At 39.1% G+C, this 16,435-nt stretch overlaps 1 protein-coding gene across 2 annotated transcripts in view; it reads right to left on the bottom strand.

The window, feature by feature from the left end:
- Positions 1-3,583: 3,583 nt before the first annotated feature.
- SUPT3H (SPT3 homolog, SAGA and STAGA complex component) overlaps positions 3,584-16,435 on the bottom strand; it is a 539,392-nt gene continuing 526,540 nt past the window's right edge. For both annotated transcript variants that reach the window (XM_045498438.1, XM_045498437.1), the window contains exon 12: positions 3,584-3,724. In XM_045498438.1, the coding sequence (XP_045354394.1) occupies positions 3,683-3,724 (42 nt within the window). In that variant the 3' untranslated portion in view covers positions 3,584-3,682. The remainder of the gene's footprint in view (positions 3,725-16,435) is intronic.

The following is a 16,435-nucleotide window of genomic DNA, read 5'->3' on the forward strand; positions in this document are numbered from 1 at the left end:
TTTATGAGATGTATACATGGTTGAAGGCAGAATTTTAAATGCAACCTGGGAAGGTTCTATCTAAATTCCAGGAGGGCAGATGAGGGAGTACTTTCTCTGTAGTGATTCAGTTTTACACAAGGGGTTAGATGAACTGGAAAGAAATACCTGATTTGGGAACGACATAAAATTTTTTCGTAAAATTAAACCTCATAATTTCTAGACAAGTAAACTTGTTTTCTTTCAGACCAAGGATCACCACTTATGCTTATTTGTCTTCTACGTGGTAAAAGCATTAAATGTGGATTGTTTATTATTTTATAGAAACAAAGGACAAACAGTAACAAATGAAGAATTCTCCCCAGGTACAGGAGTATAGACATCATTTAAAAAATAGTTGTGCTTCTGATGGTTTTTAAATAAAAACCCTCGGTTCTAAAACTGGAACATTATTTTTGAATCTTAATTATTGCAATATGTGAAGGCAGGAAGGTTGATGACATAGTCTCAAAACGGCATGTTCGGAAAGTCACATCCAAATTTAGGTGAAAGGAGAAATATTTCTATTTCCTTTACCCTTGAATCTATGAGGCAGTGTCAATTTCCCCTAAGAGAGGCTATTTTTACTTAATGTTGGCTTTATTTATTTTTTTCAAATTTGATCTCCAAAACACAAGGCTACAAAACAAATTATTTTGTGTATTCACATTTGATTTAGAATCGAGCCCAATGTGAGCCTCATGAAGTCACTGTGAAGATAAATGAAATACCAGAGGTAAGGTTCCCGACACAAAGTAGGTGCTCCGAGTATGTTAATTCCCCCTCCCCTGCTTGCAGACCTCCCCCACTTTTTTTAAATTGACGTATAACTGACATATAACAGATTATTTAATTATACCACAGTCCCTTTGAAGAAGATTTTAATACAACACTTACGCTTTAGAATGTGTCCAAATTAGTGTCATTTAAAAAATAAACTTAGGAAATTATCTAAGATAAACATGCCATAAAATCCCCATGTATCCCGGTAGTATCTAATGCAAATCCAGTATGGGGGAGTGAAATTGCAACCTGAGAATTAGGGACCACGGATCTCTGGTCTCTGGTCTGTCACTGCTATTACTGAGTGACCTTGGGAAAGTCAACTTCCCTCTCCAGGCTACATATTTTCATCTGGAAAATGAGTGGCTGTTTTCAACGATCTTGAAGACCATCTTCTGCTTTAACATTTTATGATTTTACCTAACATTTTAATCTTGGGAGAACAATTTATTGATGTCACATTTTCTGAGATTTTCCTCCTAAAAATTTTTTTCTATATTCGCTGCTTAAGAAAATTTTATTCTACTTCAAATTCACTGTTGCTGAAAGAGTCAGAGAAAGAACCTAAGTGTAGAAAAGAAAAAAAAAAGAATTAAAAATATTAATATTGAGCAATTATGGGGACATCTAGGCTGGTTTGGGACAGACATAAATGACCTTGTTTTATTCTAAATTCAGCTCACTGGCTTATGATGAAAAGTGAAAGGTTATTATATGGACTTACTGGGCAAAACCAGATTTTATAAATAATTACCTGTCAGACTGTTCAAGATAGACAAACATACGCCAGACCAACAAAAACACAGACCTGTCATATTTCTGAGAGAAATGTACGTTGAGTCTTCCTTCTCTGGGACTATAAGGAGATCAGGTAGAATAAAATGAAGGGAAAAAACCTAAACTCTGTATTTTCTGCCTCGTGCATACTTTAAAATGTATAATGTGGGAGAGAAGGAATTTTGATGTGAAAAATTAGCCCCTGAAAATTTTATACATCCATAAGCCTGGCAGATCGAAACCAAATACAATAAATGCTGTCGTTTTAAAAGTTAGGATGTTTACTGCAAGCTTATAATTTTCTATGATTAGGGATGCCAAGAAAAATAAGAATGATGATAAAAAGAAAAGTTTAATCATACATTTCAACAAGCACAGATGGAACATCAAAACCCCTTGGCAATTTTTTGATATTATATATCTACGTTTTTTTTCTTCTTGACATGAAGATTTTTTCCAGAAGGACTAACACAGAACAGGTAAATGATAGTTAACAAATGTGAGTAATATGGCACAATCATATTAACTGAGCCTCACAATGATTTGGTCACAGGAGGAAAATCTTTCATGTTTCTTATTTCTGTTTTTATTAACGCTTTACAAAGGATGTCTCAGTGTGTGTAAAAACCACGATAAAAATAAAACTGGAAGTCCTACAGAATTAAAGAAATAGCTTCCTTTTTTAAAATTCAAGTTTAGGGGCGCCTGGGTGGCGCAGTCGGTTAAGCGTCCGACTTCAGCCAGGTCACGATCTCGCGGTCCGTGAGTTCGAGCCCCGCGTCGGGCTCTGGGCTGATGGCTCAGAGCCTGGAGCCTGTTTCCGATTCTGTGTCTCCCTCTCTCTCTGCCCCTCCCCCGTTCATGCTCTGTCTCTCTCTGTCCCAAAAATAAATAAACGTTGAAAAAAAAAATAAAATAAAATAAAATTCAAGTTTAATCGGGAACTGTACAATTACATCTGCTATATTTTGATTCGTTCTCCAAAGTTAGGGTTTGTCATCTGATGGAGAAGGTATAGATGCCAGAAGGGTAGCTTGGCTGTTGCCAGCAAGAAATGACCCAGTCCCAGATTCCAGTTTAGCTGTGGGACTGCTCAAGGGAGAAAGCACATCACTCAGCTCCCCTTCAAGGGATTCTGATTATTTTGCTTCTTTCATCTTTTTTTTTTTTTTTAATGTTTATTTATTTATTTTTGAGGGAGAAGGAGCACGAGCAGGGGAGGGGCAGAGAGAGAAGGAGGCAGAGGATCTGAATCAGGCTCCACGCTGTCAGTGCGAAGCCTGATGCGGGGCTCGAACTCACAAACCGTGAGATCACCACCTAAGCCCAAGTCGGACGCTCAACCAACTCAGCCCCCCCGGGCGCCCCTGATTACTTAGCTAATCTAAATGGGCACAGTGTGTATGTGTGGTGGGCCTGGGGACTGGAGGGACAAGAGGACAGGAGGAGAGGGCCTACACGAGGAAAAACAGGCACGATGGCAGATCTGCAGGAAGTCGGGAAGAAGGTGTGAAAATAACACATTCGCGAGAAGTGGGGGGAAGGGATGAGAAGACGGGAATAGTTCATCAGATCAATTAGGTCTTTGATTAGTGTGAGTTTATAAAATGAGTATTTGTCTCGAAAACACACCTAAGCTATATATACTCAGCAAATGTCACACAGTAAAGTTGTGGGACAGTGTGAGGGAAAACTGACTGTCCTTTTGTTTCCTCTGTCCCAAACCTGGATTACAAAATGCATCACATAAAACACAGACTAAACACTGGAGGGAAAACAAGACACTGCCTTTAAGATACGTGAGCTGAGGGCAGTAAATCCATCCCAAATTAAAATTTCAAAATTGTGTGATCTGCATTCTTGTCCACCTACACACTATCCCAAACATCCTGCCATTAATTAGCTAAACGGCCCAGCCAGTAAACAAGACTGAGCACTGAGGGGGCTGGAAAAGAGCCGGAGTCAGCCAGTTGATAGTCACAACAAACCAACCCACTCCTGAGGATACAGAGAAGGTAAACTTGTATTTTATTTTGTCCAAAGAGGGGAACAGAAATCACCTTAATATAACATGCCTTTCCTGTCGTTACAGTCACAAGTCCCGTCAGCAGGCCAGAAAAGCCATCCCATTCCTGCGGTAGGCACTCTGTCAAAGAGAAAGAAATCTGCAATGAATTATCACATCGAGTCAAACCGGGAAAGGAGGCAAAAGAGCAACATGCAGAGCTTTCTTCCTGTTTTGTAGACTCTGCTGGCTTCCATCGAACAGGGTGCTTAATCTGAACATTTCTGGTGGCAACATTTCTGGTGGCTAGAGTCACCACTCTGTCTATTAAAAAGTCAGTGTGGTTAACAAGTGGTTAGGGATTCTATTTTCGGGGAGTGGGAGATACGCAAAATAAGACATCCCATTTTGTTAATTGATTGGGTTTGGTTAGGTCAAAGACATGTTGTGTTGAATCTGTTTGTCCTTTATAAACATGTGTTCTCTGTTGGACATGCTCAAGAATCACTTGTAATTAACTCTCTTAATAGTCTATAAATTACTGACTCATTATAGCCTTCCCAGGCCTAATTTATAGTCTTAGTGAAAAGCTTGGAAACAGACACTAATAGAAGCCTTTCCTCCCTGCTGAAATATGGTGATCTCTAAGGAGTTCTGTACATTAGAGACATTATAGAAAACTCGAATCCTACATAATTTTATTTTATTAAAAAAATTTTTTTTAATGTTTATTTATTCTTGAGACAGAGACAGAGGCAGAGTGTGAATAGGGGAGGGGCAGAGAGAGAGGGAGACACAGAATCTGAAACAGGCTCCAGGCTCTGAGCGGTCAGCACAGAGCCCGACATGGGGCTCGAACCCACGAACCGTGAGATCATGACCTAAGCTGAAGTCAGACACTTAACTGGCTGAGCCACCCAGGCACCCCTCCTACATAATTTTATGTACATACAAGTATATATAGATGTACGTATGGATATTCATAATGGGATAAAATATCCCCATAAAAGAAGATGGGAAAATGGATACCAAAGGCAATAATATAATATATTCCAGTAAATCAAGTAAAACTGCCTGGTTTTTCTTCCTGCGAGATATTTTCTACAGTTCAGAGCTAAAGAGTTGGACTACACAGGGCCTCTGCGACTTGTCTTGAGTCTCATAATGAAACCCAGAATGAAACAGAACTAAAATCCAGGACTTAGGAATAAAATTATCCCTTTCACCACCCTATTTTTCATTATTTAAACTAGGAATAGCCATACTCAGAGAATTCATAACCCTCAATGAGATGGATTGTTTCCTACAACCTGTGTTCCGAAAAACAGAAAAATGACAACATCTCGTATCGGGGATTTTGTTTTGCCTTCAACAGCCACGTTATAGGAAATGTAGAATACGTTTTTATGACTAAAATAATGTTATGGAGATGCTGGAGAGTTTAATTCTAAAAATGGTTAAATTACATTTATAATTATACCCAAAGGAAAAAAAGTGGAACCGAGCTTTTTAGCAAGACTTCCACCGATGTGAGGTGAAACCAAGCTACTTTTCTGCGTGACTTTCTGTTAATCATGAAATTCAATTAACTTCAACATCTTTCCTCCGAATATTCAGCTTATATGGGATTTACTACGGTTGTCGGGCTTTGGAATGCTGGCTGAAATTTCATAGGTTGGCTGTGCGGCTCCACAGCTCACTCCAGATCAGCATTTCAAGGATGAGAAAACAGTGGCACATTCTATCTTTCATTCCTCAGGGCTTTCTCTGTGAGCTTGTTCCTGACTTACCATCAGGCTTGCTGTGCCCTTGGACACTTTTGGATTGAAGCACACGTTCTAACAAGGACTAGAAAATTCCAACTTTACCTCCTCAGTCTGTGCACCGGAGAACAGTGTTAAATGAGTTCCTCAGAGAGCCACAAATAACTTGCAGGGACGGATAGAGTGTCTTCCCACAACCACAGACAGGGGAGCCTCAGGCCTTGAAACAGCCCCTACCACCACAGTCGCCTTACCAGAGGCTTATGCCAAAGTAGTACTTTCAGGTTCTTGACCTTGATATTTTAAATTTTACAACCACAGTGACAACCTTCAACATAACATAATATTTAAAGCACAGGGATGGTTTACATGGAGATAAATGGACCTGGGAGTAAAGCTGGATTCCTCGTAAAGGTAAATGGCTAAAGAGACGCTTACTTGAAAAAGAGGTTTTGGCCCAGGAGCAGGCCGAGTTTTGGCCGTGCACACCTGAGACATTACCAAGTTTAATCTTTCCAGGGTGGCCAACAGGAAATGGTTCTCTCTCATACTGAAAGGATTACTTTCCAAAAATCAATTCACCGTCACAGATGATTCATCACTATTGTTTGCAAATGATTACAAGACTAGAGACTTTGAATCACAGAGACTTCGAGCAGCTAAGTTTAATAAGAAAGCCAAAGTTTAGAGCTGTCCCGGATTTCCGGACTAAGTTCTTCCTATTCTAATTCTACAACAGAGAAGGGGCAAACAAACGTGTGTGATCAGCAAAGAGCAATTTCAGCAAACCCATCCCCTAGGGCCCTCTACCCAGAGTCACAGCTTTTCCTTCTGATGGACAAAGGATGTATGTTGTCTGTGGAGGGTGATTATGGGAACATCCCCAAGTTGGCAACCTTTCCAGCGCGAGCAACTTTAAAGGAAGATGGGCGAAGACAACTCATCTTTGTGTCAACTGTGAATTTCTCTGTTTGTGTTGTGGACGTTGAAACTAAATTTAAACACTGCTTGGGGTGAGGGCCTTCCAGAGGCCACATTCTCATGAAGCACTGTACTTATTCTCTACTGTCAGATCCTATGAGTGATACCCTGGTTCTGTATCTCAGTAAAAACCCAGACCTTGACTGGAAAGAGCTGGGACCACCTCCCCCGCTATTAAAAATGTATAAACGAATCTGACTTCATCCCGACAGCCCCGTTTCTGCATCCTATATATCACTGCAGCTTTATTTCTGATTGAAAAAAGCTCTGTTCTCAACTATTAGTCGCTCCTATGTGAATTTATTGACATTCACATGCTAGACATTCAGATGCTAGACATCCTGGCATCTCTAAAGTTAACAGCAAAGATATTTCGTTTTTCATTTTAAAGGACCAATTGTAGTTCACAGGCTTTCCCCCCGCCTCCCTTAAAGTGAGGATTACATTAGCTCCCAATTTTTGACACTCATATATTCGTTCAGCTTCAAATTATGGCCTACTGACAGAACCTCAATCTAACTGGGTGGGCTGACACATTCTGCCTACTGCACTGGGTGTTGATGGGGAAATGAATTTGTAAGTTTTCGTTTTTAAAATATGATTTTTTTTAATCTGCACATAGACAAGCTCGAGAAACAAATTTAAATCCTAGGCTGGTTTATTTCTGCCTTTTTATGGGCTGTCATAAATCATACATTTTAAGGAATACAAACTAATATTAAAAAGCAAATGATTATTATTTATTTTAAACAAAAGATAAACATGCTACAAAACATACCTGTGGCTCCTAGTTGAATATAACTGCCTGTGTGTTATTTGCACCATTAACTTAATTAGTAAAGCTTTAACTATAGATAAAACCACCCCTTCCACCAGTGTAGATTTACATTTATTCACTACTAGCTTTCCTGATTCTTTTCCGCTTTCTCAAACTTTACTTATTTATTTAAAACAATTTTTTTAATGTTTATTTATTTTTGAGAGAGAGAGACAGAGAAAGAGAGACAGAGTGCGAGTGGGGGAGGGGCAGAGAGAGAGGGAGCCGAAGCAGGCTCCTATGCTCTGGGTTGTCAGCACAGAGCCCAATGCAGGGTCTGAACTCATGAACAGCAAGATCATGGCCTGAGCCAAAGTGGGCCGCTTAACCAACTGAGCCATCCAGGCACCCCACTTTCTCAAACTTTAACTAAAATAAAACAAGAAGTTCATTGTAGGGACTGACATCAGCAAGATGGCTACCAAGGAGGTCCCAAAGCTTGTCTCCCCACACAAAAAAATAAATAAACAACTATAAATAGACAAAAACAGCTCTGGGAAAGCTCTAGATTACAACAAAGAAGCAGGAGAAATCCTGTGGGGCTCAATGACTGAGCAAAGCTCTACAGAAAAGCGTAAGAAGCATTTTACCTACATCACCCCACCTCCCAGTCCAGAGCAGCTCAGTGCAAAGAGGAACGCTTTTGGAGGGATTACACCTGACAGGAAAAGGAGCAGGAGAATCCTACTAATCCTCCTCATTGCTGTGGACATTCGTAGACATCGCTACTGCGTGCTCCCAGGGTCTTCACCAACACTGAACCCAACTAAAGGGTTGCCTGGGCTCCGCACTGCTGTGTCTCCTCACCAGGTCTGGAGCTACCATTGTGGTGAGACCTGCCCCCAGGGGCCCCAGTTGTGCCCCACTGTCTGGGATCAGGAAGCCACGGCACCTTGCCATCTATGAAACCGGAAATGCCATTGTTTTCTGTGCCCTGCCTTCAGGGTTCAAAGTCATGGCTTTGACACCCATCACTAGGCCTGAGTTGCTGCTATTCTATGATTGACTCCTGGAGTCCTAAGTTGTGGCTCTGACCTGCTATCATTAGGCTGTGATGCTGTAGCTGCTGTTCTCTGTCCCACCCTCTGGCTCCTAAGTCATGGCACTGACTTGCCATCAGTGGCTGTACGGCTACAGCTCTGTGCCACCGCCTTGGGTCCTGAGTCACCGCTTTGGCCTGGCATCACAGAGGCCAAGCTGCTGCTGCTCTGCTCCCTGCTGCCAAAGTCAGGGCTCTGACCCACCATCCCCCAGGGCATGCTGTCACTGCACCCCTTACCCTGGGCCCAAGACACTGGTGCATCCTGTCATCCCACAGCCCGTGCCACTGCTGCATCCCCCATCCTGGGGTCCAGATCACTGTGGTGATCCCCAGAGATGCAGACCTGGTTCCTCAGGAGATCTGCATATGCGTGCACATCAGACGCTGGGACTACTATCACAGCAGATGCACCTGTGCCCCAGGACCCTGGTTTCACTGCTTCTCTAAGTGCGAGTTCACCAGACCTGGTACCAGCAGGTATTCTCTTTGGCTAGAACTTCTTCCTACAGGAAAAAGAGAGGAACAGGACGACCCTTGCAGCCTCTGCCACCTAGGACCCCAACAACCCTAGACACTACTCCCGCTTACAGGACTTCTGCAGTCTTGGTCAAAGAAGAACCCACAGTCTTTGCCCATGTTGGCCTCAGCTCATGTAGATGTACAGAGATTATGCTTCTATGCCCTCTCCGGGATCAGAGACATGGCACCCTACCCAGCCTGAGCCTTCGCAGCCAGTCTCAGTTGAAAGTCTTTCTCCACCAAAGTCAGTCTGAAAGGCTGGAAGAGGTGACTCCTCTCTCAAATGAACAAACATTAATGCAAAGCCACAAGAAACATGAAGCAACAAGGAAACATGACACTACCAAAGGTGCTTGATAATTTTCAAGTTACCAACCCCAAAGAAATGGAGATCTATGAGTTACCTGAAGAAGAATTCAAAACAACTATTTTAAGGAAGTGCAGTGACATTCAAGAGAACAAAGACAGACAACAAAATGAACTTAGGAAAGCAATGCAATAACAAAATGAATTCAGCAAAGAGAGATCATAAAAAAATTTTAGAGCTGAAGTATGAAGTGAATGCAATGAAAAAAAATGCAATGAAGAGCTTCAATAATAGGCTCAATCAATCAAGCAGAAGAAAGAATCCATGAACATGAAGACAGATCTCTTGATATTATCCATTTGGAGCTGAAAAAAGAAATAAACATGAAAAAAAGCAAAGAAAACCTATGTGAATAATGGGACACCATTAAATGAAACAATATTCATGCTATGGGAGTCCTAGACAAAGTAGAGAAAAGGTCAGAAAACAAAGAAATAATGGCTGATAACTTCCAAAATCTGGGGAGAGATAGCCATCCAGATACATGAAATTCAAAGATCCTCAAAGAGATTCAACCCAAAGAGATCTTCACTGAGACAATATAATCAAACTCTTGAATATCAAAGATTAAGAGAGAATTTTGAGAGCAGCAAGAGTTTAAAAAGAGTCATCACACACAAGGGAACCCTAATAAGGTTAACAGCAGATTTCTGAGAAGAAATCTTTTAGGCCAGGAGAGAGTGAGATAATATATTCAAAGTGGTCAAAGAACATAAAATTCTGATCAAGAATACTTTACCCAGGAAAGTAGTTCCCGGGTACAGATAAAGACCTTTACAGACAAATAAAAGCTAAGGTATTTTATCACCACTAGACATGCTTTATAAGAAATGTTAAAAGGAGTTCTTCAAGATGAAACAAAAGGTTGCTAATGAAAACATGAAAGTATTAAATTCACTGACACAGGCAATTATAAATTCATAATACTCTAATACTGCAATGGTGGTATGCAAATCACTAGACTCCAGTATATAAATTAAAAGACAAAAGTGTTAAAAATAACTATAGCTACAATATTTTGTTAATGGGTACACAATATGAAAAAAATGTAAACTGTGACATCAACAACATAAAGCTGGAGGGCAAGTAAACATATAGAATTTTTTTCATGCAATGAAAGTTGTTTTCAACTTGGACTATTACAAGCTGTACTATGAAGGCCTCATAGTAATCACAAAGAAAAACCTATAAAAAATGTACAAATGAAGAGAAAAAAATCAAAGCATACCACTACAAAAAAAAAAAATACCAGTTTTCTAAGGAAGATAGTAAGATAGGAAGGAAGGAAAATAGGAACTACAAAACAATCGAAAACATTTAGCAACATGGCAATAGTAAGTCCTTAGCTATTACTAATTATTCTAAATGTAAATGGTTTAAATTTTCCAATAAACAGATACAGCGTGCTTGGATGGATTAAAAAAGGAAAGACCTGGGCGCCTGGGTGGCTCAGTTGGTTAAGTGTCTGCCTTTGGCTCAGGTAATGATCTCACAGTTCACGAGTTGGAGCTCCATTTGGGATTCTCGCACTCTCCATGTCTCTCTCTGCCTACCCCCTACTTGCACTCCTTCTCTTTCAAAATAAATAAATTTAAAAAACTTACAAAAAAAAAAAGAGACAAGACCCAACTCTATGCTGTCTACAAGAGATTCATTTAAGCTTTAAAGACACTAATGGGCTGAAAGTGAAAGACAGTAAAAGAGATGCAAATGAGAAGTAAAAGGGAACAGGAGTAGCCAGTCTTGTATCAGGAAAAAAAAATGATTTTAGGTCAAAAGCTGTAACTGGAGATAAAAACAAGTCCTTATATAATGATAAAGGGGTCAATTCTTATAATAATAATAAAGAAATATGCCCCCAATATCAGAGCACCTAAATATATTAAATGATTATTAACAGATTTGTAGATAAAAACACATCAATGCCAAATAGTAGGGAACTTCAATATCCCACTTTCAAGAATGGATAGATCATCCGGATTTAATATCAATAAGGAAATAAGAACCTGGTCTATACTTTAGACCAATGGACCTAACAGACATACAGAGAACAGTCCATCCAACAGCTGAAGAATACAAATTATTCTCAAATGCACAAGGAACATTCTCCAGGCTAGATCATATGTTAGGTTACAAAACGAGGCTTTAAAGATTTAAGAAGACTGAAATCTTATCGAGTACCTTTTCTGGGCACAATGGTATGAAATCAGAAATTAGTAACAGAAGGAGATCTGAAAAATTCACAAATCTGTAGAAATTAAACAACACACTTCTGAACAATCAGTGGGTCAAAAAAGAAATCAAAAGAGAAATAAAAAATATGTTGAGACAAACCAAAAAGGAAACAACACACCAGAACTCATGGGATGCAGCGAAAGCAGTTCTGAGAGAGAAGTTCATAGCAATAAATGTCTGCATTATGAAAAAAGAAGGATTTAAAATAAACCACCTAATCTTATACCTCAAGGAACTAGAAAGAAGAAAAAACTAAGCTCAAAGTTAGCAGAAGGAAGGAAATAATAAAAATTAGAGCAGAAATAAATGAATAGAAAGACAATAGATAAGATCAACAAGACTAAGAGATGGTTTTCCGAAACGATAAAGAAAATTGACAAACCTTTAGCTGGACTAAAAAAAAGAGAGATGACTCAAATAAATGAAAATATAGATAAAAAAGAGACATTACAATTTATATCACAAAAATACAAGGGATCATCAGAGACTACTATGAACAAGAATATGCAAACAAATTAGATAACTGAGAAGACATGGATAGATTCCTAGAAACCCACTACTTACCAAGACTGAATAATGAATAGAAAACCCGAACGGATCAAATAATAATGAGCAAAGAGATTGAATCAGTAATACACAGTCTTCCAACAAAGAAAAGCTCAGGACTAGATGGTTTCACTGGTCAATTCTATCAAACATTTAAAAAGAATTAATACCAATCCTTCTCAAACTCTCAAAAATTGAAGAGAAGGAACCACTTTAAAACCCACTTTACAAGGCAAGCATTATCCTGATACCAAAGCCAAACAAGGGCACTACAAGAAAAGAAAATTACAGGCTAAGACTTTGGTCACCAATTCTGATGTGGGTTTTTTCCCACACTAACAAGCAATTCTTGGGACACTAGTTCAGTGTCCTATAATTCAGCTTAATTCTGACACTATCGAGCTGGAAGGAGCATCAAATCCCACAGGTTAAGGGTTCAGTCCTACAAAACTGCTACCTCCTTGCCTCCCATACTGTAGACGCCAATCACAAGTCCAGGTTACCGCCTGTGCTTCTGACTGAGCAGCTATAGACTAGAGGTTTCAATGACACCCTCCTTGGGTTTGATGAATTTGCTAGAGTGGCTCACAGAACTCAGAAGAACATTTTACTTACAAGATTTCTGGTTTATTATAAAAGTATATAGTTCAGGAACAGTCAGATGAAAGACATGCATAGAGCAAGGTACAAGGTTAGGGTGTGGAGCTCCCATTCCCTCTCTGAGTGTGCCATTCACCCCGAATCTCTATGTGTTCACTAAAATGGAAGTTCTCTGAACCCCATATTTTTTTTTTTAATTTTTTTTTCAACGTTTATTTATTTTTGGGACAGAGAGAGACACAGCATGAACGGGGGAGGGGCAGAGAGAGAGGGAGACACAGAATCAGAAACAGGCTCCAGGCTCTGAGCCATCAGCCCAAAGCCTGACGCGGGGCTCGAACTCACGGACCGCGAGATCGTGACCTGGCTGAAGTCGGACGCTTAACCGACTGCGCCACCCAGGCGCCCCTACCCCATATTTTTTTTATGGGCTTTGTTACATAAACATGATTGATTAAATCTATGGCCATTGGTGACTGAACTCAATCTCCAACCCCTCCTCCCTCCCTGGAGATTTTGGGGTAGGATGGAAAGTTCCAACCCTCCAATCACATGACTGGCTCCACTGGCAACCAGCCTCCATCCTCAGGTGTAGTCTTGAAGTCATCTCAGTGACATACCAAGGGACACCTTTATAGCTGTCATCATGAGAAATTCCAAAGGCTTTATTTAGGAGCTCTATGCCAGAAACAGGGATGAAGATCAAATACACATTTCATATTATAAATCACAGGCCATGTCCCTGGTGAACACAGATGCAAAAACCTTCAACAAAATACTACCAACCTAATTCAATAGCACATTAAAAGGATTATACACCATGATCAAGTGAAGTTTACCCCTGGGATGCAAGGATGATTCAACATATACAAATCAATCAATATGAGATATCACATTAATAAAAGTAAAAATCCTGTGATCGTTTCAAAAGATGCAGAAGAAGCATTTGACAAAAGTCAGCATCCTTTCATGATAAGACCCTCAACAAATTAGGTCTACAAAGAATGTACCTCAATACAATAAAGGCCATATATGACAAATTCATAGCTAACATCATGCTTAATGGTGAAAAGTGAAAAGCCTTTCCTCTAAGATCAGGAATAAGGCAGGGATGCCTACCCTTGCCACTTCTATTCAACAGAGTAGTGAAAGTCGTAGCCATAGCAATTAGGCATGAAAAAAAAAGCCACTCAAATCAGAAAGGAAAAAGTAAAATTATCTCTATTTGCAGAAGACATGATCTTATACATAGAAAGCCCTAAAGATTGCCACCAAAAAATTGATAAAACTATAAATTAATTCATTCATGTAGGATACACAATCAACATACGAAAATCAGTTGTGTTTCTATTTCTATACACAAACCATGATCTGAAAGGAGAAATTAAGAAAGCAATCACATTTACAATAGGATCAAATATAATAAAGTAATTGGGAAAAAGTTAACCAAGGAGATGAAGGACTTGTACCCTCAAAACTATAAAACACTGGTGAAAAAACTGAATAAGACACAAACAAATAGATATCCTGAATTTTTAGACGGGGAGAATTATTATTGTTAAAATGTCTGTACTACCTGAAGCAATCTACAGATTCAATTCAATGCTATCTAAATTCCAATGGTACTTTTTTTACAGAAACAGAAAATATGAACAAATATATTTTTATGTAAGCAAAAATATAAAGTTCATACGGAATCACAAAAGACCCTTAATGGCCAAATCAATCTTGAGAAAGAAGAACAAAGCTGGATGCATCACACTTCCTGATGTCAAACTATACTGCAAAAATATAATAACCAGAACAGTATGGTACTGCCATAAAAACAGACACACATCAGGGTGCATGGGTGGCTTAGTACGTTAAGCATCCGACTTTTGGTTTTGGCTTAGGTCATGATCTCATGATTCATGAGTTCAAGCCCCATGTTGTGATCCACACTGCTGGTGTGGAGCCTTCCTGGGATTCTCTCTTTCCCGCTCTCTTTGCCCCTCCCCACTCATGCTCTCTAAACAAACAAACAAACAAACAAACAAACTTAAAAAAAACAACAACAGGCAAGGATCAATAGAACAGAATAACTAGCCCAGAAATAAACCTACATGTATATGGTCAATTAATTTTTGACAAAAGAGCCAGGAATATACTAGGGGAAAGGACAGTCTTTTTAATAAATGTATAGCCACATGCAAAAGAATAAAAATAGTCCCCTACTTTACACCAGACACAAAATCATACAGAAAAATCAACTCAACATGGATTAAAAACTTGAATGTAAGACCTGAGACTGTAAAACTCCTACAAGTAAGCACAGAGAGTAAGCTCCTTGACAGTGGTCTTGGAAATGATTTCTTGGATAAGACACCAAAAGCAAAGGCAACAAAAGCTAAAATAAATAAGTGGACTATATCAAAAGAAAGAGCTTCTACATAGCAAAGGAAACAATCACTGTAAGGACAACCTACAGAATGGGAGAAATATTTGTAACTCATGTATCTGATAAGGGTTAATACCCAAAATATAAAAATAATTCATATAATTTAATAGCAAAAAAGCAAATAATCCAATTAAAAATGGGCAAAGGCCCTGAATAGACATTTTTTCAATGAAAACAGATAAATGGCCAAGAGGTGCCCAACATCACTAATCATAAGAAAAATGCAAACCAAAGCCACAATGAATATCATCTCACAACTGTCAGGATGGCTATTATCAAAAAGATAAGCGATAACAAACGGTGAGGATATGAAGAAAGGGGAACCCTTATACACTGTTGGTAGGAACGTAAATTGGTAGTCCTATAGAAAGCAGTATGGTGATTGTTCAAAATATTAAAAATAAAATTATCAAATGACTCAGCAATCCCACTGTTGGGTATACATCCTAAAACAAATGAAGTCAGTACCTTAAAGAGATATCGGCACCTCTATGTTCACTGCAGCATTATTCACAATAGCCAAGATATGGAAACAACCTAAAAGTTCTCTGCTGGATGAACGCATCCAGAATATGTGCTACAGAAATACAACAGAATATTATTCACTCATAAGACAGAAGGAAATCTTGCCATGTCTGACAACATGGGTGAACCTGAAGAGCATTATGCTAGGTGAAATTAGCCAGACAAAAAGAGACAAATACTATACGGTATCCCTAAAAGCTGATTTCGCAGGAACAGAATAGAATGGATGGCGGTTGCCAGGGACTGTGGGAAGAGGGAAATGAGGAGATGTGGGTCAAAGGGTACAAACTTTCAGCAATAAGAGGAATAAGTTCTCAGGATCTAATGTATAGCATGGTGGCTACAGTTGTAAGACGGTATTGTATCCTTGAAAGTTGCTTGGGAGTGGATCTTCAGCATTGTAACCACACACACACACACACACACACACACACACACAAACAGGCAAAAGGGTTAATTATGTGAGGTGATACGTGTGCTAGTTACTGCATCTTGACCTTGGTAATCACTCCACAATGTATATCAAATTATCATGTTGTACACTTTAAATATATATGATTATCTTTGCCAGGGATTCCTCAATACAGGAAAATTACATTTCCTCAATAAAGGAAAAAAAGAAAAAAAAGAACTTCATTGCCGTGGGTCCCAAATTCACTCACATATACTTCATACTTCAAAGGCCTATGACAGAAGATTTTGGTTCCATTGCTTGAATTCCTATCAATTTGCCTAATTTGATTTTAGCAAAATATTTATTGAGTTCTTAATAAGCCACTATGTGTGTGGTAGTACAAAGGATACAACGATAAATAGAACAGTCCTTGCTGTCCCTTAGCTTCTAATTTAATGGTAAAGGTTTAACTGTCAAGTAAAATGCATTAACAGGTCATCCTTACGGGTGGGAAGGAAGGAAAAAACAAGGCAGCCCTCTTATTTATATTTTTTGCTTTTTATCACAATATTTAATTTCAAATAACATTTAAAAGGGCAAGCATTTTTGTATATTTCTTAACGCAG

The sequence above is a fragment of the Leopardus geoffroyi genome, chromosome B2 (genome assembly GCF_018350155.1).
Source record: "Leopardus geoffroyi isolate Oge1 chromosome B2, O.geoffroyi_Oge1_pat1.0, whole genome shotgun sequence".
NCBI classification, from domain to species: Eukaryota; Metazoa; Chordata; class Mammalia; order Carnivora; family Felidae; genus Leopardus; species Leopardus geoffroyi.